General features: G+C 41.2%; 5 protein-coding genes across 5 annotated transcripts; 2 read left to right on the plus strand and 3 right to left on the minus strand.

Moving 5' to 3' along the window:
* Window positions 1-54: 54 nt before the first annotated feature.
* Window positions 55-8,442, minus strand: LOC18009069 (boron transporter 4). Its single transcript, XM_006390325.2, has 14 exons — window positions 8,426-8,442; window positions 3,664-3,876; window positions 3,402-3,484; window positions 2,939-3,131; window positions 2,703-2,841; window positions 2,394-2,559; window positions 2,129-2,295; window positions 1,869-2,042; window positions 1,688-1,783; window positions 1,484-1,600; window positions 1,060-1,397; window positions 701-980; window positions 469-588; window positions 55-382 (listed from the first exon to the last, which is right to left on the minus strand). Exons 2-14 carry the CDS (start codon window positions 3,783-3,785, stop codon window positions 323-325), a joined length of 2,055 nt encoding a protein of 684 aa, XP_006390387.1. The 5' UTR covers window positions 3,786-3,876; window positions 8,426-8,442; the 3' UTR covers window positions 55-322.
* On the minus strand, window positions 5,749-6,369 carry LOC112082195. Its single transcript, XM_024149537.1, has one exon. The coding sequence runs from the start codon at window positions 6,367-6,369 to the stop codon at window positions 5,749-5,751; it is 621 nt and encodes a 206-aa protein (XP_024005305.1).
* Window positions 7,131-8,032, minus strand: LOC112082201 (glutathione S-transferase T3-like). Its single transcript, XM_024149561.1, has 2 exons — window positions 7,316-8,032; window positions 7,131-7,265 (listed from the first exon to the last, which is right to left on the minus strand). The coding sequence occupies exons 1-2, from the start codon at window positions 8,030-8,032 to the stop codon at window positions 7,131-7,133; spliced, it is 852 nt and encodes a 283-aa protein (XP_024005329.1).
* Window positions 8,443-12,538: 4,096 nt separating the features above from the next.
* LOC112082207 lies at window positions 12,539-13,498 on the plus strand. The gene has a single exon (XM_024149599.1). The coding sequence runs from the start codon at window positions 12,539-12,541 to the stop codon at window positions 13,496-13,498; it is 960 nt and encodes a 319-aa protein (XP_024005367.1).
* A 4,819-nt stretch (window positions 13,499-18,317) lies between these two features.
* LOC112086697 lies at window positions 18,318-22,250 on the plus strand. Its single transcript, XM_024155880.1, has 5 exons — window positions 18,318-18,330; window positions 18,417-18,514; window positions 20,610-20,741; window positions 20,824-21,458; window positions 21,533-22,250. The coding sequence occupies exons 2-5, from the start codon at window positions 18,442-18,444 to the stop codon at window positions 22,157-22,159; spliced, it is 1,467 nt and encodes a 488-aa protein (XP_024011648.1). The 5' UTR covers window positions 18,318-18,330; window positions 18,417-18,441; the 3' UTR covers window positions 22,160-22,250.
* The last annotated feature ends 3,943 nt before the right edge of the window (window positions 22,251-26,193 follow it).

Genomic DNA, 26,193 nt, shown 5'->3' on the forward strand with positions numbered 1-26,193 from the left:
CTACTTTTAGTTTTATATCTTCTCACAAACAACCATTTAGTACAAAATATGAAATGTATTGATTTATGAAGTTAATATAACGGAAATAAAAGAAAACGATAGTTTTCTCCGCAAGGTTTTAAAACATAATAACCAGTGGTTAATAGATTCATACAGCTAAGAACATTGTCTTCACAAACACGTCATCTTGATACTTGGGCTTATTTGAGGACAAAAATCCAAGTATCATCTGTGTTTTGTTTTACAATAATAGTACATGGTTTTGCATGTGACCTACGGTCACTTGAAAAATGATCTTTGATTGTGATCGATCGTTGAAAGATCACTCTCTCACAATACTAATGTCCTCATCCCCTGCTTCTACTATCTCCTTGGGGTAAATCTGCAGGTTAACAACATGAGTCTATTAAAAAACTTCTTAAGATTCAACTCAACGAAAAGATATCAAACATAAAAAAGGTATTAAACCTGGTGGCCTTTGTCAGGGCTAAGACTGGCCGGACGGACTCTGAGCTCGCCTCTGCTCGTGGTTAACTCATCTAAAATCTCAGCATCGCACTCTAGGACCTCTCTCATCGAGCCAGTCGACTTCAAAACAAAGGTTAACTCAGGCATCAATTCACAATATTCAAGTCTTTTCACAAGCTCCTGAGACTAGTATAATGTAAATATTATTATATAGAAAATTGAGTCGACTCACCCGGAAAGAGAGCTCGAGGGGGTTTCTAGGAGTTCCAGGGATCTCCTCGTACTCAGAGGCATCGAGTTCTCGGAGATGGGCTGGTTTAAAGAGCTTCGGGAGAAGGTATTGCCTGATGGCTATTAAGAGGAAGAAAGGGACCGGAAACATGATCCCGGCCACCGGAATCCACGTCACTCCGTAGCACAGCCCAAAGTAGAATATCTGCAACAGTGTGAACGCAGCTATTGACTTGAAAGGAACTTTCTCCACGAAGGACGCGTGCGCTCCTTCCAAGAGCCTGCAGGTGATATGATCAGTTCTTGCAAAGAAATCTGAGAAAAGATGAAACAAAACAGAGCATTTTCAAGAGCACATACTTGAATCTCCGGCTTGGTGGGACGAAGAGAAGCACCGTGCGTTCGAAGAATTGATTTCCCGGGAGACTATCGATGGCCATGTAAGCGAAATAGCCCCATAGGAGAGAAGTCGGTATGAGCTTAATGGCTGGTATAGCCAAAACTGTACCTGCCACTAGCAGTGACTGCAACAGGTTGCTCACTCTCTGCTCGTTGACTCGAACAGGTAAGAAAGCCTCAAGGTGCTTCTCTGGATCGAAACCGCTCTCCTCGAAGCTATCTCCATCGTCGTCACTTTTCTTCATCACTGCGTCTTTCAAGTCTTGAAGCTCCAGTATATGTGTTGCGTTTGTCTGAGGCTATAGATTAAATAAAAGATGTTACAATTTTTTTGTTGGTTCTTTTTACCAAGGGGACATTGAATTATGAGTTGAGTAATACATACAAGTGGGCTTTTGTCCATTTCTATGAAGACTTCTTGCATATTCTCGTACACTTGGGAGGAAGTTGCTCTCCTTTTAATGCTTTCTTTGGCCGTCATCGCCATCTTCCTCCGGATCAACTGAACATAGAAAAACCACCCAAAATAAACCATCAAGACCAGCTTGATCTGAAACATCTGAGTGTTGAGATTTAACGAGAAAGAAACCTGTCGTTTGAGAACAGCGAGGCTTTTGGTATGCATAGGTGACTGTGGAAGAACTCCGTTGGAGGGAGGCAGACCAAGCAATCCGCAGACCAACACCTAAAGAAGAAGAAAAACAAATGTCAAATGTTGTAAAGGTTTAGCTTGCGCAAGATAACATTGAAATGGAGGTTTGAATGATTACCATGAAACCCAACAAGAGGATGTCGTAGTGATACGAAGAAGGGTTCTTGAGGTTGAACTCCTTCTGCTGCGCGAGCTGCGAGACAACGCTGTGGTCAAAGAAGTAGAGCCCTGCGATCATCACCGCCGGTATAAACCCTGCAAATATGTAGGCCGGAGGGACCTTCCCCATGTCCTGTAAAGAACAAAGACGGGTCTTAAAACAGGTTCATATCTTGATGAAACAAGATTTTCTTTTAAAAAACTTGTAGTGGTTGCGACCTTGATGACAGTCCAGTGTCCTAAAGAAGCAGAGTCCCATGGAAGAGGACTAGAGAGTCTTCTCGGGACACCAGAGGGAAGTTTTGATGGCGTACTGAAAGACAATGCTGTCCAAACCACAACCATCAGAGGAACTCCGTAGTCTGCGATGAAGCTTCTGCACCATCCTTGTTTAAACAAAAAAGGAAAAAAAAAAAGATTCAAGATATACACATGAGAAATGGTCAAGAAAGCATGAAAAGATAAAGGCCTTGTCTTGGCTTACCTGTTCCATATCGCCAAGACCTAGCTTTTCTGCTCTTCAGAGAGGTGTAGAGAAGGCCAAAGGTAAAAATGAGGCCGAGAAGTCCGTTTGTGTAGAGCCACTCAAACTGATACTTTTCTAGTTTTGAGTCCTCATGTTCTGGCACCTTAAATTCGCTCACCATTCCCTTTCAATATTTCATTTCAAACATCCCATATGTTTAATTAATTTCGATTGATATTATATATATATATATATACTCAATTTTTTTAAGCTATATAAGATTTGATAATATATAAAATCATCATTATTAAGAGGTGGTTGAACTACCTTAATGGTTTGTTGGATGAATAGAACGGAGATCAACATACCAAACAGCTCACCAGCGATCCTCGTGAACCGGTTTATGATATTAGCCACGTTAAATATCGCCATTAGGAACAGTAACAAAGCCGTCCACACACACACCCTTCAATTTATAACACCCAGCAGAACCATAACTATACATAAACCCAAAAAAAAAAGAAAAACAACATACAAGAAAAGAGTTGTGTTAGTAAAATTACCAAGCAGCCCAAGCTAAGAAGAGTTCTTTGCCCAGTTCTGGTCTGCCTTTGGCGAAGTGGTACACGTAAGCGTACATTAAGACAGTTGGTTCTGCAACTCCAAGAATCAGCAATGGCTGTCCACCCAGTATCGAGTGTATCACCCCACATAACGCTGTTGATGCTAACGTCTCCACTGGGCTCAACGCTCCATCTATAAAATATACATACATATTATGAAAACGAATCTTCTCTTGAATTCAGAGATTTTTTTGGGGGTAAAACTGAAATCAGAGATATTTCAATTCACGTGCGCAACTTGAAAACTTTTGTTCGATGTGAACACAAACCCGTAATAAATAAATAAATAAATATCGAAGCCACTTGAAAACTTTTGTTTCACGTGAACACAGACCGTGAAGAAGAAGAAAAAAAAAAAAGATAGTCAAGTGTCTTTTTTTTGAGAGGAAGGGTTAAGATAGACCTGTGTCGCGGCTGAGTTGCTCGCCAAAGGCGATAACCGGAAGCGCAGAGGCGAAAAATATATACGTCGTTGGTGCTAAAATCCTGCAAAAACGTCCCCCAAATAATAATAATTAGTTCATCACAGTTTTATTACTCTTTCGTCTCAATAAGAATCTAGTTTTTTTTTTTTATTGTTTTTGAACAAGGTAAGAATCTAGTTTGGATCAATGAGCAGGTTTATGAGTACCCGATACCAGTTGACCAATAAAAAAAAGGAGTACCCGAAACCAGAACGGAGACCAGCGACCCAGTCATGCTTGTAACACAAGGCTCTTCCTCTGAGATCTGATACGATACCTTGAAATGGCCTCCTCTTCGAGCCTCTCATTCTCTCTTCCTCCATCTCCCAAAATCACACTCGGAGACTCCCACAACTCGTTCAGTATTTCGCCTTTAGTCCGGCTTTTTTTTCTTCCTAAAGGTCTTTTCGTTATCTAACCACAAAAAAAGGAAGCTATGTATATATCTTAGTATTACTCTCTCTTTCTCTCTATTTATAGTAAAATGATTTTCTATCATTTTCATACAAATTTAAAATATTTAATACCCCTTACTTGTACATGCATTCTTCCCTCTGGCTAAATACTTTTCCCATGAATAAATAAATTTCATAACAATAGTATTTCAATTCATTTTTAAAAATTACTGTATTGATGAATATTTCTTGAACTTCACAATTAATTTATTAACATCAGTTAATTAAAAAAGCATAAAAAACCTAATAAATCAATAATCTTTATGAAACAAGAATACATAAAAAAACTAACAAACAATTTTTATAAATCATATTTCTTTTATTTTTTCTAAAATTATAAATCATATTTCATTGACTCAAAATCTTGCATTTAACTGGGTAATATAATATACCATAATTAGTACTGATATTATCTTTCTCTAATTTTTGTGATGATGACTTTTATTTAGAAAATGATAGCGTTTCTTCCACCAGCTGTGAAAGAAGACCTTCACATGTTGTCAAAAAAAAAAAGAAAAAAAGAAAAAATAAAGAAGAACTTCAGCTGTAAAAGAAGACCTTCACATGTTGTCAAAAAAAGAAAAAAATAAATAAATAAGACTTCACAGCATCTTTTTTTTGTTTTTTTGTAATTTTGTAATTTAGTAACAATGTCAAGTTGACTGAAATAAAAAAGAAGTAGCAATATCAGTTTTGTTTTTCCTTTTTTGTGGAGGATATGTGCCCATCTCACAGAGAAGAAAGACCATAACGAACAAAAAGAAAGCAAAAAGTAATAAGCTTTTCTATTTATGACTCAAATCTAGTCTGAAAAATCTAAAACGCATATGTAGAAACTTAGAGCATGATTATCAGAGAAACTTTGTGAGTTTCTACTTGAATAGTTTATTATTAAAATTGGTAGTAAAAACTCAATTAGAAACTTTAGTTTTTTGTATGTGCATTGGAGAAATTTAGATGATTTTCCTAATTTTTTTTTTAAAGTGCAAAAAAAACTATTATTTAAAAAGAAACTAGTAATATTACATTTTTAAAATGTAAAAACAATACAAACTTAATACAATATTTATAAAACATAAAACAACACAAATTTAACAATAACACTCAATTTTAGTATTATCCAAATTTTTGCCATATGTTCAACCAAATTCTTTTTCAATTGGGCATGAATATGATTATCCCGAATTCTATTTCGAACATCGAACATATTAGCAATATTTGTAGGCATGTTTGTAGAATAATCTTGATCCACTTGTGCATTTCCGTTTTCATCTCCTTGTTGAAATTCAGAGACATTTCGTAGCGTGAATCCATCCCGTTCATCCTCTACGATCAGGTTGTGAAGAATGATGCATGCTCTCATAATCTTCCCAATTTTGGCTTTATCCCAACAAAGAGCAGGATTTTTAATAATGGCAAATCGAGCTTGCAGTACTCCAAAAGCACGCTCCACATCTTTCCGAACGCTTTCTTGATTGGTAGCAAATAATTTTGCTTTTTGACCCTGGGGAATTTTTATGGATTGTATAAATGTAGCCCAGTTTGGATAAATTCCATCTGTGAGATAATAAGCCATATGGTACTCCCTTCCGTTGACAGAAAAAGTTACTTGCGGAGCTTGACCGTTGATGATATCATCAAAAACCGGTGAACGTTCAAGAACATTTAAATCGTTTAGAGTACCTGGAGGTCCGAAAAATGCATGCCATATCCACAGATCATATGAGGCTACAGCCTCTAAAACAATGGTGGGTTTGCCAGAACCACGGGTATATTGTCCTTTCCAAGCCGTGGGACAATTCTTCCATTCCCAATGCATGCAATCGATGCTTCATATCATCCCGGGAAACCCTCTCGACTCTCCAACAGCAAGTAGTCTTCGAAGATCCTCTGGAGTGGGTCGTCTGAGGTACTCATCCCCAAAGAGAACAATTACTCCTTCTACAAAATGTTCCAAACATTTACGAGCCGTAGTTTCACCTAGACGAAGATACTCATCAACCGTATCAAAAGCGGTACCATACGCCAAGAGACGGATAGCTGCTGTACACTTCTGAAGTGCTGAGAGACCAGGTCTTCCGGAAGCATCATTCCTCTGTTGAAAATAGGGAATTTCATTGCTAAGCCTCTCAACAATATGCATGAACAATGGCTTGTTCATTCTAAAACGCCGGCGGAAGAGATTATCGGTATATGTTGCATTTTCTGCGAAATAATCATTCCACAACCAGTTGTGGCCATCTTCGCGATTCCTCTCAATATAAGCTCTTTTCTTCCTTGGATTGCTTGTCTCCTGCTGAGCAACATAAGCATTGTAGAGATTTTCATACGTTTGATCATAAATTTGATTAAAAGCTTGATCAAAATTTTGTGTATAGGCTTGCTCGAAAAATTGATCAAAGGGGTCATTTTCAGATTCCTCATAATTGTTATTGGAAGACGAGGAAGCCATGACACAAAGAGAGGAAAAGGATTTGTGAATCCGAAAATAATTGGGAAAGCGAAATTGTATTTGAGAAGAACCACAAAAATCTTGAGAAGAAGAAAAACAAACAACAAACTTGAGGCTGCATTGTCGTTTGGAGTGATGATGGAAAAGAAGATGTTTAGAAAGGCAAAGATGTGAATTATATGGAGCTCGTTTGTCATATTTATAGGCAAAGTTGCATTCAGATTTGTGGCTGTCAAATTCACAAAATATATTACATCACACACAAAAGAATAGAAATTTAGAAATGTCCATAGACCACACAGTTTTGTCACGGGCATCTTCTCTGTTATCTTTATATTGATATCTTTGTTTCCTTGTGTCACGGGCATCTTCTACAATGGCATTGTCTCTTTATGCCTTTGTCTTTTCATGTCACGAGGAGACATGAATCTCCAATTCTACAAAAAAAGGAAACACAACCACAAAAGCAGAGTTCATTAAAACAGAAACATGTATTAAAACAAACATCAGTCCTCATAAAAGGCTTCCCTCAACAACTAAACAGACTTCATTTAAAGAACAAACATAAATCCTCAACAACTAAACAGAGTTCATTTAAAGAAAACCAGCTAGATTCATTAAACAGAAGGGGTTTTAAAAACCGATACACCAACCAAACAGATAACTAAAACAACAAGGGTTTATGACACAGATAACTAAAACGGATAACTAAAACAGATAACTAAAAGATCATATGACAAATCGAACAAACATGACACAAATTATGCATTCAACAAGTCTGTTATCAGCTTCTGCTTCATGGCTTCTTCGAACTCTGTCAGGGACTCGTTCTTGGCGATGAGACGGTCAAGCAATGACATCTTCGACATTCTCTCCTTTATGGCCAGTTCTTTCTCCTTTATGCCCCACAGATCATTAAACTTGAAACAGCTTTCTCATCGATCACAAAGCCTGACTTCTTCCCTTTGGCTTTTGAGGCCTTAACACCCGGAGGCCTGCTTCCTGCTTGAACTTCATCGGCCTCTTCATCTGGACCCGACTGAGCTCCATCTTCAACCCTTCGTCGTTTACAACCTCCATCGATTTTGGAGCTGTTCTGCTCACACCACTTTTGATCACTACGAAGCTCCTTCCAGGCGTGATCCATTGTGAACCTCTTCTTATTGTCATTGTAGTAAATCTCGTGTGCAAGCTTTAGAACATCACTATCGTTTTGGCCAGATGTTCTCTGCCTTGTTGCAGCATCATAGGCACCACAGAATTTGCAAACTGCTTCATTTATCTTCTGCCACCTTTGTTTACACGCAATGGGCTCCCGGTTTACAAACTCTGATGGCTTTTGGCTTCCATTGAAGTAGTCAGCAATTCTCCTCCAAAAAGTACCTGACTTCTGCTCGTTTGCGATGACAGGATCCTTCGACGTGTTGAGCCAAGAGCTAATCAGAAGCACATCATCACTAGGCGTCCACACCCTCCTGGAGCTTGTTTCCTTCTCCTTCTCCTTCTCTTCACTGAAGGTTACATCTCCCTGAAACCCTTGAGAACAGAAGACTGGAGGCTGCGAAGATTCTAGTGGGACACAGGGGAATGTAGCCGCACTCTCCTGTTGACTGTTCAACAGGTCAAGAAAAGGAGAAGACTGGCTGAAAGGATATGAAGACATATCGAGAAAGGGAAATGGGAAGAATGAAGTTGGTGGTGTGAGAAGATAGAGACGAAGAAAGACAAAGAAGATGATAGAGAACAAAGAAGAAGAGATGATGTTTTGCTTTGACTGATCGGAGATGCAAAAACAAAGTGGCCAGAAACATCCTTTAAGTACAATGAGAAGAAGGAGATGCAAAAAGAAAACAACTGCATTCAACACACACAACCATATCGACATGACAAGCATTCATGTTGATATGCAGCTCAGTCTAACCAGCTTCTCCTAATCCAATTACAACCTAACTAACCGATAAACTAGCATTACACATTTATTATTATCAACCTAACCATTAAACTACACTAACCTATACAAACCTAGACTAACCTAAACGCAATTATAAATACTAACCTGAGATATTGGCAGGACTGGAGGACATGACTCTGTTGTTTTTAGAGACATGAAGAGGAACCCTGCAACCAAAGCTTCAGACAAACAAATAAATTATCAGAACCAAAACTCAAGTCTAACAAGGACCGAGACATTTGACTTCTTTTCATGTTAACAAACTCAAATCATCTAAAAATCCATTCAAGTATAAGACATCATTTAAAAATCCATATCAAACTAGCAGCACAGCATATCGAACCATATTAATGCATTTTCAAAACAAGTAGAAGACATATGACTCTCAAAACCATCGAACCATTTCAAACTCATATAAAACATCAAGCATGAAGCTCAAGCAATAACAAAATCAAAACATCTGAAGCAATAATCGAATACATATCATTTTGACAACCATCGATCCATATCAATCTCAAATCACAACACCTAAAACCAAATCATCTCAACAAATAATCGATTTCATATGCATGCAAGGATAAAAACAAAGCACATCAAAAACCCAAATCAAAACGTCTATAAACTATGCCCAAATCGATTTACAGGTGAGAAACATCACTACCACAACAACATAGATTAGATTCGTTTGTACTTATCTTTTTTTGTCGATTCGATGCAGCCCAAGAATCCGGCGATGATGCGAGAGGTCGTCGAAGAAAAGACACCGACGATGATGCGATTTCAGGCCGCGATTGGAAGAAAAGACGCCGCCGGTTAGTCGATTTCTCCGCCGGATGACGGTCATCGCCAATGACAGATGAGCATGGCCGGAAGAAATCGCATCGGTGGTGGCTCCAGGGTTTTTTTTCACGCGATATGAAATATGAGCCGACCCAAAAAAAATTTTGCAACACCAAATTTCCTCCAATCTTCAATAGCCAATGAAAAATGTCCACGTCACAAACAAGAATCGATCCTTTTAATCCTAAAATTAGGATCGATCCTCTTTATTAAACATGCTTTTTAGATTAAAAAAATGCTAAAAAATACTAGAAACTCTCTCAGAAACCATTGATAAACATGGTCTTAGAAACCGAATCCAACTTTTTCAGTCAACTCCATTAATTTACTTCCGTGATGAATCTAACCTACACCTATTTGTGGATGTTGATGTAAAAGGCTAAAAGCAAATAGTATAGTATATAACTTTCTATTTTTGGTTTTTGTGCATCGAAATAAGCAGTTTCAAATTCTTTGACACCTCACCAAAAAAAAAAAAACAGACAAAGAATGAAATTAAAAAAAAAAAAAAATCAGGCAAAGAAAAAATTAATGTGCAATTAGATAGAAGAGAGAGCAACATTACCGGAGCCGACTGTGTAGCGATTTATTCTAGGTCGTCAAAAAAGGCAACGGTCTCATCCAAATATATAGGCGGGAAAATATGCAGAAAGGACTCACTTACAACCCGCCACGTGTCAGTTACTGAATGGCTGATTCTTTCGTACTTAATGTTGACGAAATAACTCTGACATTTTCCTAGGAGACAGTGACGATAATTAAAAGAACAGAGCGATGGAGGACCCACTTAATTACCCACGTATTTTGCTGGTCCCACCGTGACGCCGTTTACTTATGCGATTAGTCACGCCGTGACGGTCACGGTGTCTCTTACAGCCGTGACCTTGAAGTTGATGCTGTTTGTTGCTGTAAGTCTGTAAAAGACACACTATTCAGTCAGACAAATTAGATGAAGACATCCTTCCGCTTAATTTATTTTGTTTTGCTTGACATTTTTTTAAATATAGTTTACCTTTTATTTTATTTTATTTTTTTAACTATCTTTCTTTAGTTTTCTTTCGGATTCAAAGCATAAGAAAATCTTAGAGCATATTCTCCATTCACCTAAACTAACTCATATGCACCGCACGTATATATAGTTTGTCATTTTAAGAAGAAAAACCATATTTACACAACAGATTACATAGTGTTTTTTATGGGTATATATTTGAACGGTCTTCGTTATTATGAAAATAAATTACTTTTTTCTTTCATTTAACCTATTCGGTATGTCCCATATGTCTATATTGGAGGATATAGTTATAGATGGTTTATGTCCAGTTAAGGTTAGTATCAGTTTCCTGGTTCAACTGTAAATTAAGATTAGGTGTTGGTTTAGGCTGGTTTACACATTGCAACTGTATATATTGTAAACGGTCACATTTCTGAGGAATAAGAGAAAATATTCTTCAACAAACTTTATCTTTCTCAACTTCTTCTTCTCCGATTCTAGATCGTAATAGTCTAGTTAAGAGTTATAACCCAAAAATAAAAAGCTACAAAAACTGGCCTAAACAGAGTTCACCGGACCACCGCGAACATAAATCTTCACAAAGCCCGCCACATCAACTCCGTCCTATCCCTACCGGTTTGACCTAGAGAGAAATTTGACCATCAACGGGAGAGGACGCAACTGAAAGCAAATCAAATCATATTAAACATCTTAGTTATGATATTCAGTTCAAAACTGACCTAATTACTCTCTAATATTTCTACACTATATCTAAGCTAAGATTCAGTTCTTAGGAAATGAGAAGTTTCTATGCTAAGAAAGCTTCCACAATTGCATAGTGTTCAAAGTACGGGTTTTGTTTTGTTTTTTCTCCAAAAAATATAGAAAAAAATTATTAAAACTTAATTCCGCCAGTCAATAGTCAATACATATATACTGTATATTCAAAAAAAGTTATTTGTGTTATAAACAAATGGACTTCTAGTAACCGGCCCATTAACCATCAGGTTAATGTCTCATGGCCCATTAGGGTTTCTAATACATTAGTTATGTAATGTATATATACACTGCTTATGGAAATAATAAGATTAGAGTTTTTCCCTTAATACATTATCAGCACGAAGCTCAACTTCAAACAATCATATCTCTCAAAATACAAGGAGTTAGAAGGCGATCTACATATCATTTTGAAGCCCTGGAAGAGAAGAATCTAGTGGTGAAAACCTCTCCTCAATCCGACACCAGACGCGCCCTCAAGACTCAAAACAATCGGCGCTGTCCCACCTTAGCGGGTGATTCTTTCCAAGCGGTGGTTCCTCTATAGTAGCAGCTGTTCGTCCTCCCTTCTGGCCATCATTCTCAGGAGTTTCCAGTAGATATCTGTGGTCTTTAGCTCTCAGATCATAAGCCGGTCAGAAATCCATTTGGCGAAAAGGTATTATCTAAAACTATAGATCCTAATCAAAGTTTTGGTTTTTTTTTTTTTTTGAAAATCCTAATATGGATCGGTTCTTTTCATGATTCTTCATCGTCTTTTTCGTTTTTAAAACCATAACCAAACCGATCCTCTTTCTTCTTGTCAAAACCCTAATTGGTTTTATTTTCCTAACCGGCTTTATCATATAAAACCTAAACCCTAATGCTTTGTTCAAACCCTATACCGATCGGTCCTAGCATCATCTAAACCAAACACTAAAATTCCTTGCAAACCGAAACCTAAATCTTTGCAAAACCCTAGATCTAAAATCGTTTTGGTTTGTCTATCGTTAAACCGAGATTGATCGGTTTAAATCCTAAACCGATCGGTTATTTATCTTAGATCCGATCCTTGAAAACCCTAAAACCGGTCTATGCAAGCTCCTAAATCCTAAACCAATCGACCCCTTAAACTCTAAACCAATCGATCCACCTAAACCGTTTATAAACCGATAAATTCTAATCCTAAATCGATAGGGTTTAAGTTTAAACTGATCGGTTTTTCCTAATAAAAATTAAACCCTAGCAAATCCCTTAACCGATTAATAACCCTAATAACCGGTTTCCAAAATTAAATCTAATTTAACCGGTTTTGTTGTTTAATCGATCAATCCGATCGGTTTAAGCTTAATCGGTTAATTTCAAATTAGTTTCCAAAATTAATCTAAAAAAAAAAAAAAAAAATTAATTTCAAATTAGTTTATCTATTAGAGCTAAATTTGGAAACCCTAGTAAACCGGCTAGGTTATAAACCCTAAGGTTCGATTTTAGAGTTCCCTTATATAGCAAGTTTCCTAAAATAGCAAGTTTCCTGAAATGGAAAGTTTTCCCAAGAATACCTTAAATCCCTTATTCCAATGACCATAGTCTCATACTATTGATTATTTAACATAAATTATTATATGTTTCAGATGTCAAACATTCAGAAAGTCGAATATGAGGTACTCACTGTCTCCGGAGATAACTACCTCAAATGGACCCTTGACACCAAGATCTACCTCAACTCAAAAAGTCTGGGTGAATGCATCAAAGATCCCAACACCGCAACTCAAACAGAACGGTACTCGGCGATATTTATTATCCGCCATCACCTCGCTGAGTCTCTCAAGCAACAATACCTCACTCTTGAGGATCCACTCAAACTTTGGGTGGCACTGAAAAAGCGATATGACCATCAGAAAACGGTCATACTGCCCCAAGCCAAGTTCGACTGGAAGAACCTACGGTTCGAAGATTTCAAATCCGTCGAAGAATTCAATTCCGAACTCTTTCGGATAGTTGCACTCATAAAACTATGTGGCGAGGAGGTCACTGATAAGGATATGCTAGAGAAAACATTCTCTACTTTTGGCACTCCCAATGTTGTTCTCCAACAACAATACCGTGCCATGAATCATAGCACCTATGAGGATTTGATATCTTGCTTACTGCTTGCTGAGAAGAACAATCAGCTTCTGTTGAGGAACAGTGCCATGCGGCCTCCAGGATCAGCCTCATTGCCAGAAGGAACCAGAAAAGAGTCCAACTTCGTCCAACGTAACAGATCCTCAGATCGTGGACGTGGACGTGGAAATGGACATGGACTGCGCGGCAGAGGACGCGGTAGACCGAACCAAGAAAACCGACCTAACCTCAGTTTTGGTCGGGGTAAGGGTCGTGGTATCAACAAACCAACCCAAAGAGGCAGTTCATCTAGACCAACTCCTTGCTCAAGATGCGGAATGACTAATCATTGGATCAAGATCTGCCGTACTCCCAAATATCTTGCTGAGCTCTACCAGAAGTATGGGAAAGATAATCATGAGGCTAACCTGGTTCATCAAATCAATGAAGATGACTCAAAGGATGATAAGATTGATGGCATGGATTAAGAGCTCTCCGACCTCCTTGATTGATCTAAAAAATCTGAATTTGTTTTTCATTACTCCTTAAACTTTTATCTTTTGTTTTTGGGATTTATTGTCTTTACTTTGGATTTTTAAGACCTTTTGCTTTTACATTTTAATTTATGGAGTAATGTTTTATTTACATCTCATTTTTGCATGTTATTGAATTATAATTCTTGTTTAATAAAGATATGCAAGACAATATGGATATCATTGTGGATAGTGGATCGAGCCACACCATTCTAAAAGACAAGAATTACTTCATAAATTTAGTAATCAAAACCGCAAACATTAGCACTATAGCGGGTAGTTCGAGCCTAATAGAGGGCCATGGCCAAGCTAATGTGTTGTTATCAAATGGCACATATCTAGACATCTCTGATGCCTTATACTCACCCAGTTCTAAGAGAAACCTATTGAGTTTCAAAGACATAAGATTGAATGGTTTCCATATCGAAACTCAGGATGAAGGGAACAAAGAGTTTTTAATTATCACTAAAATGATAAATGGCCATAAACAAGTTTTTGAAACTATACCCGCCGTATCTACTGGCATTTACCATGCTAAAGTCAGTATGATTGAGGCTAATGCTGCTATCAAAGCACGGTTTTTAGATTACACTATTTGGCATGATCGTCTGGGTCATCCCGGTGCGAACATGATGCGTAAATTAGTCTAGAATTCTAAAGGGCACAGCCTTAAACCAAATGGTATTTTCCCTCAGCACCTCAAGTGCACAGCTTGCTCACAAGGGAAACTGATTACCCGACCTTCACCAGTCAAAGTGTCTAAAGAGACCTTGAACTTTCTGGAAAGAATCCAAGGAGACATATGTGGACCAATTCACCCACCTTGTGGGACATTCAGATATTTCATGGTCCTCATTGACGCATCGACCCGCTGGTCGCATGTCTGTCTGCTCTCTTCTAGGAACCAGGCTTTTGCTAGGTTATTGGCCCAAATCATCAGATTACGAGCCCATTTTCCAGACTTCCCATTAAAGACTATACGTCTTGATAATGCTGGTGAATTCACTTCCCAAGCATTTAATGAATATTGTATGTCCATGGGGGTAAGTGTTGAACATCCCGTTCCACATGTCCATACACAAAATGGATTAGCTGAATCCTTCATTAAACGAATTCAATGGGTTGCTAGACCATTACTCATGAGGTCACAACTCCCGGTCTCAGCTTGGGGACACGCAGTCTTACATGCCGCTGAACTAATACGCATACGACCATCTAGTGAGCACAAATATTCACCATCCCAATTGCTAACGGGTCATGAGCCAGACGTCTCCCATATTAAAACATTTGGGTGTTCAGTCTATGTACCCATTGCACCACCACAGAGGACTAAAATGGGACCTCAAAGGAGGATGGGAATATATGTTGGTTTTGATTCTCCCACCATCATAAAATATCTCGAGCCAACTACAGGAGATCTGTTTAAAGCCAGATATGCAGATTGCCGATTTGATGAATCGGTATATCCTAGATTAGGTGGTGAGACAGACAAGCTGGTAAAAGAACTTTCATGGAATCAAACATCCACACAATGGCAAGATCCTCGGACTCTAGAATGTGATTCAGAGGTCCAAAGAATTATACATTTACAAAAGCTAGCTAATCAATTGCCAGATTCCTTTGCTGACCCGAACAAAGTTACCAAATCGTACATACCAGCTTGTAATGCACCAGTACGAATAGATGTCCCCTCAGGGAAAAGTCAAGTTGCTAAAGAGTCTGACGCACGTAAGAAACGTGGCAGACCACCAGGTTCCAAAGATAAGAATCCCCGGAAATCAAAGAAAGGTGCAATGATTGAAACCGGGATTCAAGAGAACACGGATACAGCCTCAGCTGATACTTACCCTATCGAACCCTCTCAAGAGGTTTGGGACGCCAAAACTCAAGGTTCTGAAGGGATTGATAATAATGAGATCTCAATCAATTATATCATATTCGGTTCTCTATGGAACAGAAAAGATGTCGACATCAATGAAACTTTTGCATACAAGGTAGCACTTGAGATTGTGCACACGCAAGAGGATCTAGAACCCACGTCTATAATTGAGTGCACTCGTAGATCAGATTGGCTGAAATGGAAAGAAGCCATAAACGTGGAGTTGAATAGTTTAAAGAAACGGAATGTGTTTGGTCCGATCTTAAGGACACCATTCGATGTTAAACCAGTGGGAAACAAATGGGTCTTTGTGCGTAAAAGAAACAAACTCGGCGAAGTCGTTAGATACAAGGCACGCCTTGTAGCACAAGGATTCTCACAGAGACCCGGAATCGATTATGAGGAGACTTATTCTCCAGTGGTGGATGCAACTACATTTCGATTCCTCATAAGTCTGGCCATAAGAGAAAACTTAGATTTGCGGTTAATGGATGTTGTAACCGCATATCTTTATGGACCACTGGACAGTGAAATCTATATGAGATTACCAGATGGTATTGAGCTCAAAGATAAGCATGCATCTCGTGATAAACACTGCATTAGGCTGAACAAATCCTTATATGGACTGAAACAAAGCGGACGTATGTGGTATAACCGGTTAAGCGAATATCTCATCAGAGAAGGCTACGAAAACGATCCGATCAGTCCATGCATCTTCATCAGAAAATATCAAAACAAAGGATTTGTAATCATAGCAGTATACGTGGATGACTTGAACATCCTCGGAACATCTGGTGAAATCGCCCAAACAGTTGAATGCTTAAAAGCAGAGTTTGAAATGAAAGACCTAGGCAAAACTAAATTCTGTTTGGGATTACAACTTGAGTACGTCAATGACGGAATCCTTGTGCATCAATTGGCATACACTGAAAAGGTACTCAAGAGATTCAATATGGACCAGGCCCACCCATTGACCAGCCCAATGGTTGTGAGGAGCCTTGGATTGGATAGTGATCCATTCGGTCCAAAGAAGGATGATGAAGAAATCCTCGGTCCTGAAATGCCATACCTCAGTGCCATAGGAGCATTAATGTACTTGGCTAGTCACACTAGACCAGACATCTGCTTTGCCGTGAGCCTCTTAGCTCGCTTTAGTTCGTGTCCAACTCAAAGGCACTGAAACGGTATTAAGCACATCCTTAGATACCTTCAAGGTACTAAGGACTTGGGATTATTTTATTCTAACCATAACAAGGATGGTCTAGTTGGTTTTGCTGATGCAGGATATTTGTCAGATCCGCACTATGCCCGGTCTCAAACCGGTTATGTTTTCACGCATGGAGGAACAGCCATATCTTGGAGATCCATGAAGCAGACTATTGCCGCTACCTCATCCAACCATGCGGAAATCTTGGCCATTCACGAAGCTAGTAGAGAGTGTGTTTGGTTGCGGTCCATGACTCAGCATATCCGATCAGATTGTGGTATGGACAAAGATAAGGAGCCTACGGTGATGTATGAAGACAATGCAGCTTGTATCGCTCAACTCAAAGACGGCTACATCTAAGGTGACCGGACGAAGCATATTCTGCCCAAATTCTTCTTCACTCATGAGCTACAGAAGGATGGTCAGGTCAAGGTTCAGCAAGTCCGATCAAGCGAAAATTCAGCCGATCTATTCACTAAATCATTACCGACTTCTACACTCCGGAAGCTCATTCATCAGATAGGAATGTGTAGACTTAGAGATCTACAGTGATGCCTAAACCAGGGGGAGTAATGCGTGTTGTACTCTTTTTCCTTCACCATGGTTTTTCCCACTGAGTTTTCCTGGTAAGGTTTTAATGAGGCAACGTTCCCCAGCGCATTATAGAGATCCCGGTTTTGTGACAGGCACGGTTACCTTGTCCAAGGGGGAGTGTTATAAACAAATGAACTTCTAGTAACCGGCCCATTAACCATCAGGTTAATGTCTCATGGCCCATTAGGGTTTCTGATACATTAGTTATGTAATGTATATATACACTGCTTATGGAAATAATAAGATTAGAGTTTTTCCCTTAATAATTTTGGATTATTCGAACTTTTGTTGCACCGTACATTAGCTTTTATTCTAACCATTTGTTATCACTTGTTCAGTTTGTTCCAACCAATTGTACATTAGCCACATTTATTCCTAGAGCGTTCCTAATGTTTTAGAGGTAAACAAAGTATAATCGTAAAATTAACACTATAAAATCGTAATTTGATATAATTTAAGCTTAAGAAAAAAATTACACACCAAAAATTAACACATAAGATAGTGAGTAGTAATATCTTCAATCTGCAAAATATTTCAAATTAACCAAAAACATTTTTGTCCAAATTTATAAAAATATATCAACGAAACTGACCAAATATGAAGAACTTTACATGAAAAAGTATAATTTTAACAAATAAAATAAACAATATAAATTAAATAGTTATTGCACAAATAGTGAAATAGGGATAAGTATAAAAGTAAAAAATATATCAAAAGAATCAAACTAATTAAAAATCCATGCAATATGATAGGAATATGAAACGCTTACCAGTACTCAGTACTCACCACTACGTTAAATATCAAACTATATAATAAGGGCTCAAATGTTTTTTTAGAAAAGTATGAAATGTCTGCAAGTTGTTTCCATTTTTTCTAAGGTAGGCACGGCTGACGGCCCTGGTTACTTCCAGTGATCCACTTGTCTCCTTATAATCATCCAAATTTCCTCCTTCGGTTTTCTATTGTAAATCACAGAAATCTTATCGTCAAATTTACTTTCCATACATTTCTTATCTTGATTTTCAGCATTTCAAATTATGTAAAAACTAAAATATATAGGAAACTATAAGAAATGAATTTGAAACTAACACTCACAAAGAAGAATACGTACAGTTCCTTGCGTTTTTGGTGAAATGTTTTCCTCTTTTTTTGGTTCAATCTATATGCAACTATAAATGGCTAATTGAATCCAGGGCGTGCTAGCTCTCTGTGGCGTGCATGATGCAGAAGCCAAACCGGTATTGCTATGCTCGTGCAATGACAATTCCTTGCACCTCTATGACTTGCCATCGTAAGTCCTTCCAGTGTCGTTAGTTTCAAGAGTCTACAATTATGTTTCCATTTTCAAAAGTTTAATTAGTAGTTGTTGATATGCAAATATCGACAAGGGACTAAACAGTAATTTAGATTGGAAGTTCGGTTTTATTAGATCAAATCAAGCAAAATACAACTGAGTTCGGTTATTTCGATAGGTAATAACGAACTAAGACTTAATGCGACCAAGAAGCTATCGTAATGAGTTCTCAGTCTTTAAGTCTTCTCGGGAAATAACTTGTGTTCTCTGGTGTCGATTCGTCTCCCTTTATATATATATCTCCTAAGTCGGTCTTCAAGCCCGCCTTAGACGATATGGGACCGAGAGGAGTTTCCTTTTCTCTCGGTTCCTTTCCTTTTCTCTCCCAAGTTTCCTTTTTCCATTAGGAAACTTTCCTGTTTCGACCGAACTCATGGAAACTCTCTATTTCTTTGAGAGGTTTCTCACCGACCTCGGCCTGATGGGCCGTATTCGGCCCATCTTTGTTCGGCCCATCTTTTCTCGGTACGTCCCTTCGTAAACCAGACTTATGGTTTACCGATCTCGGTTTGTACCGGAGAAAACCGGGGTGCGGTTTTCACCTCCAACAGTTAGCCCCCCCTTCAGTTCGGTGAAAGGGGATGACTTTCAGTCGAACTCATTTCTTAGTTAATGGATCACGAACCGAGCTCGGCAACTGCCGTCGATTCGCATTCCCGGACGTTTCGCCCCTGTCTTCAATGAGGCGCGTGAATTACGGGATCCTTGCAAAAATCGAGGAACCCACGATTCCCACTGTGTATAAAAGGCAAACTTCTTCTCGCATTCATTATTCTCGCCTCAAGCATATATAAGGTACGCCGCTTTCCCTTCTCTCTAGATTTCATTTCTCTCTCTAGCTTTTGTTCTTTGTTTCCTCTCGTTTCTTCAACTCTCGCCGCCGCGAATCCTTGATTTTTCCGAGCTATCTTCGAGTTGTCCGTTCGATCTTCAAATTATCCGATCAATCTTCATTCTTTTCTGGTTGATCTTCATAATGTTCTTCATTTCTCCCAGATTCCCTTTAGATCTACTTTTCCGAACTCAAAGATGTCTTCCAGCTCTTCAATTAACTCTTCTTCTAACCAAATCCTTCCGGAAGATCGTCGCGAATCCTCAGAACCGAGCTCTTCCTCTTCAAACCCTCATCTACCGAACTCGTCTCAAGAAGAGAATAGCCCTCCACAGTTAGTCCGAAAAAACTCAAAATCGGTTGATGCCAATAGTAGCCGTTCTCGACCACGAGTCAAAGTGACCGGACAGCCAGAAGCTCGTGAGACAGATGCTCGTGCTGGGCCGAACATCGATGAGGAGATTGAGGAGATCGAAGGGGTCGAGGAGATTGAGGAAGGCAATGCCGAGGAAAACGTTACTGAAACAGGAGGTGCCGAAGACGATCTTGAGGCGGTAATTCATGCTTCACCACCTCTTCCGAGACGAAAAGTCGTTCGCCCCCACACCGTACCTTCTTCTTCCGTTTCTCCTGGCGCCGTTCGTGCCGTGCTTGAAGAAAATGGGCTTGAAGATAAAGTTGTCTTTATCATCCCGGAAGCTGGAGATCGGCCATGGGACGTCCCCGAGGGCTTTCTCTGCATCTATCTGACGTATTTTACGCAGTGCGGGCTCTCCTTCCCAATTCCTTCTCGCTTGATCGGCTACTGCAATCGTCGCGGCGTTGCTCTCTCGCAAGTGATGCCAGCTTCGATAACGAACTACGTAGGGTTCGTATCTCTTTGCGACGAGCTTGGCAGGGATCCAACTAGTCGGCTTTTTGAAGATCTCTTCTCGGTCAACATCCACAAATCGAAGGAGTGGTTCTTCGCTGCGAACGCCAAGCCGAAGAAGAATATTGTTACTGGACCGAAACCCAGTAAATTCAACGACTGGGAATCTCTCTACTTTTATCTAGAGATGAACGATCTCACCGTCAGCAACTCTGACATCCCAACTCAATCGGAGTGGAAGATTCCGATCGGTGAACTAGACGAGCTTATACTTTTACTAATTTTTGACCTCATATTTGACTAACTTTCTTTTGTTTCATCTTTCGCAGGTCGTCATCTCCCGAGCCTTATCCTCAACTCCGGACTCACCTCTGAGTTCGAAGAAGCCTTCAGTGAAGCTGGTAAGCGTCGTTGGCCTGAGGTTTGGGAAGAAATCCTTCAGCGCCGAGCTAAGAAAGCAGGTTTGTTTACTAAATTCCGTTTTTACTCAGTCTACTTCTTTATTTGCTTCGACTTCCTCCTTTTGACAGATTTTCATTGTAGGTTCTGTTCGCGAACCAAAACCGCGGAAACTAAAAACTCGAGCTAGCAAGCCTCGAGCCGCTCCTAAATGCAAAGCACCGAAGTCGCGAACTCAACGCACCCGAACTGCCAGGATGCTCTCAATAGACGAGATCCCAACTCTCTTCGACGAGGAGGAACCGAACGTGGCTGATCCGACTCCATTCCTTGCTACCGAACAGGCCAATGTACAGCCGGAGGAGTTGCCACCTGCTACGAACTCATCTGACCAGGTTGGTCAGAAGAAGACGAAGAAGAAGAAGTCTTCGAAGAAGACTAAGAAGACAGAGGATTCTCCTCGGGTGCAAGATGTACCCGCTGAGATCGATCCACCGGCGGCTGTGGCGTCGGACCTCGCTCTTTCTCAAGACCGAGCTGAAGCTTCGCACTCCCGCAAAAGGCAAACCAGAGACCATGTCGAGGGTTCTCCAGAGCACGGGCCGGCTAAGAGGGTCCGAGTTTGTTTTGACTACGATGAGGAGACTCCTTTCGAGGAGAACGTAGATGCCTGCGCCGAGCTTTATCACAAGATCTCCTCAGAGGTCCCAAGCCTTCCTTCGGTTCCCGAGCTCCAGTTTCCCAACATGTACAAGGGAATCGCTCACACGACTGCAGTGGTAATCTACTTACTTTTTTATAGATTTGGACATTTCTCCAAGTATGAGTTTTAATTATTTTTTCCTCTGTGCAGCTCGCCAGTCAGACCAATAACTTGGTCGCTGCATACGAAGTAGCCCTGTTCGACGAGCAAGTAAGGATCTCCGAGCTCGAGGAAAGGGTAGCCAAGGCGGAGGAGCGTCTCGCCACCGAGCTTCAAATTAACGAGACTCTGCACTCTTCGGTGGAGCTATTAAAACAGGAGAGCGCGGAGCTGAAGGCGGTGAAGGCCAAGCTGACTGAGGCTCAGAGCCTATTTTCCAGGGAATTCGAGAAAGACAAAGGGTGGTTGCAGGACCTGGTGGCACATTGGAGGGCTCGGGCTAGGAGCGTGCACGCAAAGGCTTGCGAGCGCCTAGAGAAGGTTATCCGAAGCTTGGATGACGCTGACCGAGCTCGTAAGCCGTACCTGGTCTACAACCAGCTCACTGGGGTCCTCGGTTTTATCAAGCAGCTCAAGAGGAAAGGCTTGTACATGGTTCCACCCGAGATGGTGGCGGACATTGAGGCGAAGCACACCAAGGCCCTGGAGGAGTTCCGTTCGGTCGACGCTTGCGTCCTTACTGAAGAGGATAAACGGATGTGTCCTTTTGCTGAGGAAGAAGATGCCCCGGCTGTGAACGCGACTCAAAGCGCTCAGGATCCGATGATTGGTGAGTAGTTCGGTTCTAACGAAGAGATGCTGAAGGTCGATCAAGCTGCCACCTCTAAGACTGCTTAGTTTTTCTCCTTTCTTCCTTTTAATCGAACTCGACTACCCTTGCATGGGTTCTTTTGTAATTTTTATTTCTTTCTGGGCCCTTGGTGGGCTTCTTTTGAACTCGTTTGCCTTTCAGGAGGCTTTTAAGTAGTAGATCGGCATCTAACTCGAATTTTAACTTTGTTTCGTCGGTAATGATTTGAGATTAGTGCTCAAGTACTAGATCGGTATATAAGAGATGATATTTGAACGTGGTTTTCATCTTTTGATAGCGAATTGCGATAATTCGGCTTACGTTTTGCGAGTGTTGTGAACTCGGCTTATGGTGCGAATCTGAGGAGTTCGGCTTATTGTGCGAGCATACGAGCTCGGCCTGGGGAACCCAAGTGAATCATTTCGTACTGGAAGAGTGAACTAGTTCGAACTCCTGTAAACGCACGAAACGAGTTCAAGGTTTTTCTAAGTCGAACCTAAGTATGCGAGATGTGCTCGGCTTATTGTTCTTGGTGACTTAGAAATTCAACTGCGGGACAGGGCCCAGCTTTTGATATGTGGCTTAACCACGACACCATGTGGGTGCTCGCGAGACGGATCTCGGCTTTTAAGTTTGCATTCATGTGGAATGCTATCGAAAAACTGGCCAGGAAGTCGATGTAAAGACAAGGAGTTTGGTCCCTTGTGATTTCCGAACTAAAACTTAGTCATATTTGACTTAATAAAATTTTATTGATGTTATAGCTCGACTCGGTAACGAGCTGCCTACGTACCCTTTAAAGGGATCAAGCCATTCGTAGTTCTAAGTACAAAAGGGGTTTTTGCTCCGACTAAGTAGTTCAGAGGCTTTTTTTTTTCTTTTTTTTTTTTTTTTGATCGAAGCTCGAAACGAACTAGTAGTAGTATCGTTTGAGATGCATTGAGTTCCAAGATCGCGGGATCGGAGTTCTATCTAACTTCATGAGTTGATAAACACAGGGCTTAACAACCTTCATAATCTGATATAGTCCTTCCCAGTTCGCGCCAAGTTTTCCTGCGTTCTTCTCTTCTGTGTTTTGATAGACTTTGCAAAGTACGAGATCGCCATCTTCAAAGTGACGGCCCTTAACTTTTTTGTTGTAGTAACGAGCTGCAAGTTGTTGGTAGTTCTGTATCCGGAGCAATGCTCGTTCGCGATGTTCTTCAACTAAGTCGAGTGCGTCGATCATCATGTTGTCATTCGCGTCGGGTTGCTGGGTAAGCATAGTTCGGCGAATACTTGGGACGTTGAGTTCGGCTGGACACATAGCTTCTGCGCCATATGCAAGGAAGAATGGTGATTGACCGGTTGAACGTCGTGGTGTAGTTCGGTGAGACCACAAGACGCCGTCAAGTTCGTCCGCCCAGGTTCCCTTAGCGGTATCGAGTCGTTTCTTTAGTCCATCAATGATGGTCTTGTTTGTGGCTTCGGCTTGTCCGTTTCCTTGCGGGTACCGCGGGGTAGAGAAACTTAGTCGGATTTTCCACTTGGCGCAAAAATCTTGGAAAATGATCGAAGTAAACTGGGTTCCGTTGTCCGTAACGATCTCTTACGGGACTCCGTGTCGGCAGATGATGAACTTCCAGACGAACTTCTTGACATCAATTCCATGGATCTCGGGGTATGCTTCGGCTTCGACCCATTTGGTGAAGTAATCCGTGACGACCAGAACATACTGCTTCTGGGTTGTAGATCGGCAAAAGGGACCGATGATGTCCATTGCCCAGCGCATGAAAGGATATGGTGCGGTCGAGGTCATCAGGAGCTCGGTAGGAAGATTGATCATCGGACCATGACGTTGGCATTTCTCGCAGCGTACCATATACTTCTCGCAATCAGAGAGCATAGTGAGCCAGTAATAGCCAGCTTTTTTGATCTTGAATGCCAAAGACCGAGCTCCGGAGTGATTGCCTCCTTCTCCTTCGTGAACCTTCTGCATTACTTCCATGATGTCGTTGCCGTGAACACAAGTCAAAAGTACCCCGGAAGCATCCCATCTGAGAAAAGTACCTTTAATGACCACATATCGAGCTGCGCGAGCCTTAAGGCGCCGATTCCGACTTGACGTTCTGGCCTTAGTTCGTCGATGCAAACTTGAACGATCGACTCCTGTTTAGGTTTTGTATTCTGGACGATGAGCTTGTCAGTCGGTCCTAACGAGCTAATAACACAGGCTTGGTTGGCCGAATGAAGTCTGCACTCGTTTATGTAGCACGATCGAGCAACGGCTTGGTTTCCTCGGAGAGTGTTAACACCGTCGGGAGTCGGGAACTTTAGGCATTGATGGTACGTCGAGGCGACTGCTTTCATTGCGTGTAGCCAAGGTGTTCCGAGAATAGCGTTGTAGATCGCCGGTTTATCGAGGATAAGGAACTGGATAATCTTTGCGACTCCACCGACGTAGATCGGAATATTGACCATGCCGACCGTCATACAACGTTCTCCATGGAATCCGGTAAGTGGTTCGATAAACGGTTCAATCCTATCTGATGCCAACTCGAGTTGGTCAAGTGCTTCCTTGAAGATAACGTTAACCGAGCTGCCCGTATCGACCAGAATGCGGCTAACTTCGACGTTGTCGAGGATCAGCTCGACAACGAGAGCGTCGTTATGTGGTTTATGCAGCCCGATTGTATCGGCCTCGGTAAATACCAAAGGCGTTCCCTTCGGCGGATCATGCGGGGCTTTGGGCGCGCTGGCGGCCTGTCTGATGTACTCTTTGATGGCTCGGACCGAATAACTGCAAGCTTCGATGGCCCCCATTATCATGTTGACGCGTTTCCGCGCCTTAGGAGCGTGATTCTCTGGTGCTCGGTCATCACGATTCCGTTTCTGTTGCTCGGGCAAAACAGGTGGATTCGGTGGTGGCGGTGGTAGTGTCGGTAAAACCGGTGGAGTTGGTGGATCTTTGGCGAGTGCTTTCTCAAGCTGTTCATTGTTTGGTCGAGGCATATGTGAACGACGGAGATCGTCAATTGAAAGTTGCCCGCCGCTCTTAGATGCGTTTGAGCGTCGGAGTTCGTCAACCGAGATCGGCTCCTTGCGATATAGGCCGAGTAGATATTCTCGCAGATGCCTGCATTCTTCGGTGCTGTGGCCCCTTCGGTTGTGGAATTCGCAGAATAATGACTCGTCTTGGTCTTCTTCACCGCGGACCCATTTATTGTTCCACTGCTTGTTCGGTTGTTGGATTGCGTTTGCGTAGAACTTCTTGCGATTCTCGTATCCTCGACCGTATCCTGACTACGGCTCATTAGTCGCGGCTTTTGGACGTTCGGGTTGCTTCGTTGAGTAACTTTGCTCGTACGCAGCTTCTTCTTCTTCTTCAGCAATGTAAGTATTAGCTCGGTGCAACGCATCTTCTAACGTCTGCGGAGGGTTATGCGTGATCGCGCTTCGGAAGCTAGTCTTTATCCGAGCTCCTTTCTGAAGACATAAGAGAGCAGCTTCGTCGCTAATCGTACAATTGGCGACGATCGTCTTGAAGCGCTGGATGAAGTCGCGAAGGCTCTCGCTTGGTCCTTGAGCTATTTGCCAGAGTTCGGAGTTCTTGGTGTTCTGTCCAATGAACATGGAGAAGTGTTTGACGAAAGCCGTTGTTAACTCCTTGTAGTTGTCAATCGAATTGGCTTCGAGCCGTGAGAACCAGTCGAGGGCTACTCCTCCCAGACTTTCCACAAACAGTTGGCACTGAACCGCGTCTCTTTCCTCGGCGGACCTGAATTGGTATCGGTTCATGCAGATGCCGAACGATGTCAAGAAGTGTCGGGGGTCAGAGTTGCCTTCATAGACTTTTATCTTTAGTTTCTCCATGTGTTTGACCGGCGTTCCTGCTACGCGCGATGTGAAGGGAGTCTTCTGTGTTTCCTGTATGACGCGCTCGATTTCCGGAGCCGCGCTTGTGGCTTGATGTATCTTTGAGGTGATATCGCGAAGCTGCGCCTTCATTGCTTCGAACTCGGCGTCTCGGCTTAAATCTGAT

Source organism: Eutrema salsugineum, unplaced genomic scaffold (assembly GCF_000478725.1).
Source record: "Eutrema salsugineum unplaced genomic scaffold, Eutsalg1_0 scaffold_9, whole genome shotgun sequence".
NCBI lineage: Eukaryota > Viridiplantae > Streptophyta > Magnoliopsida > Brassicales > Brassicaceae > Eutrema > Eutrema salsugineum.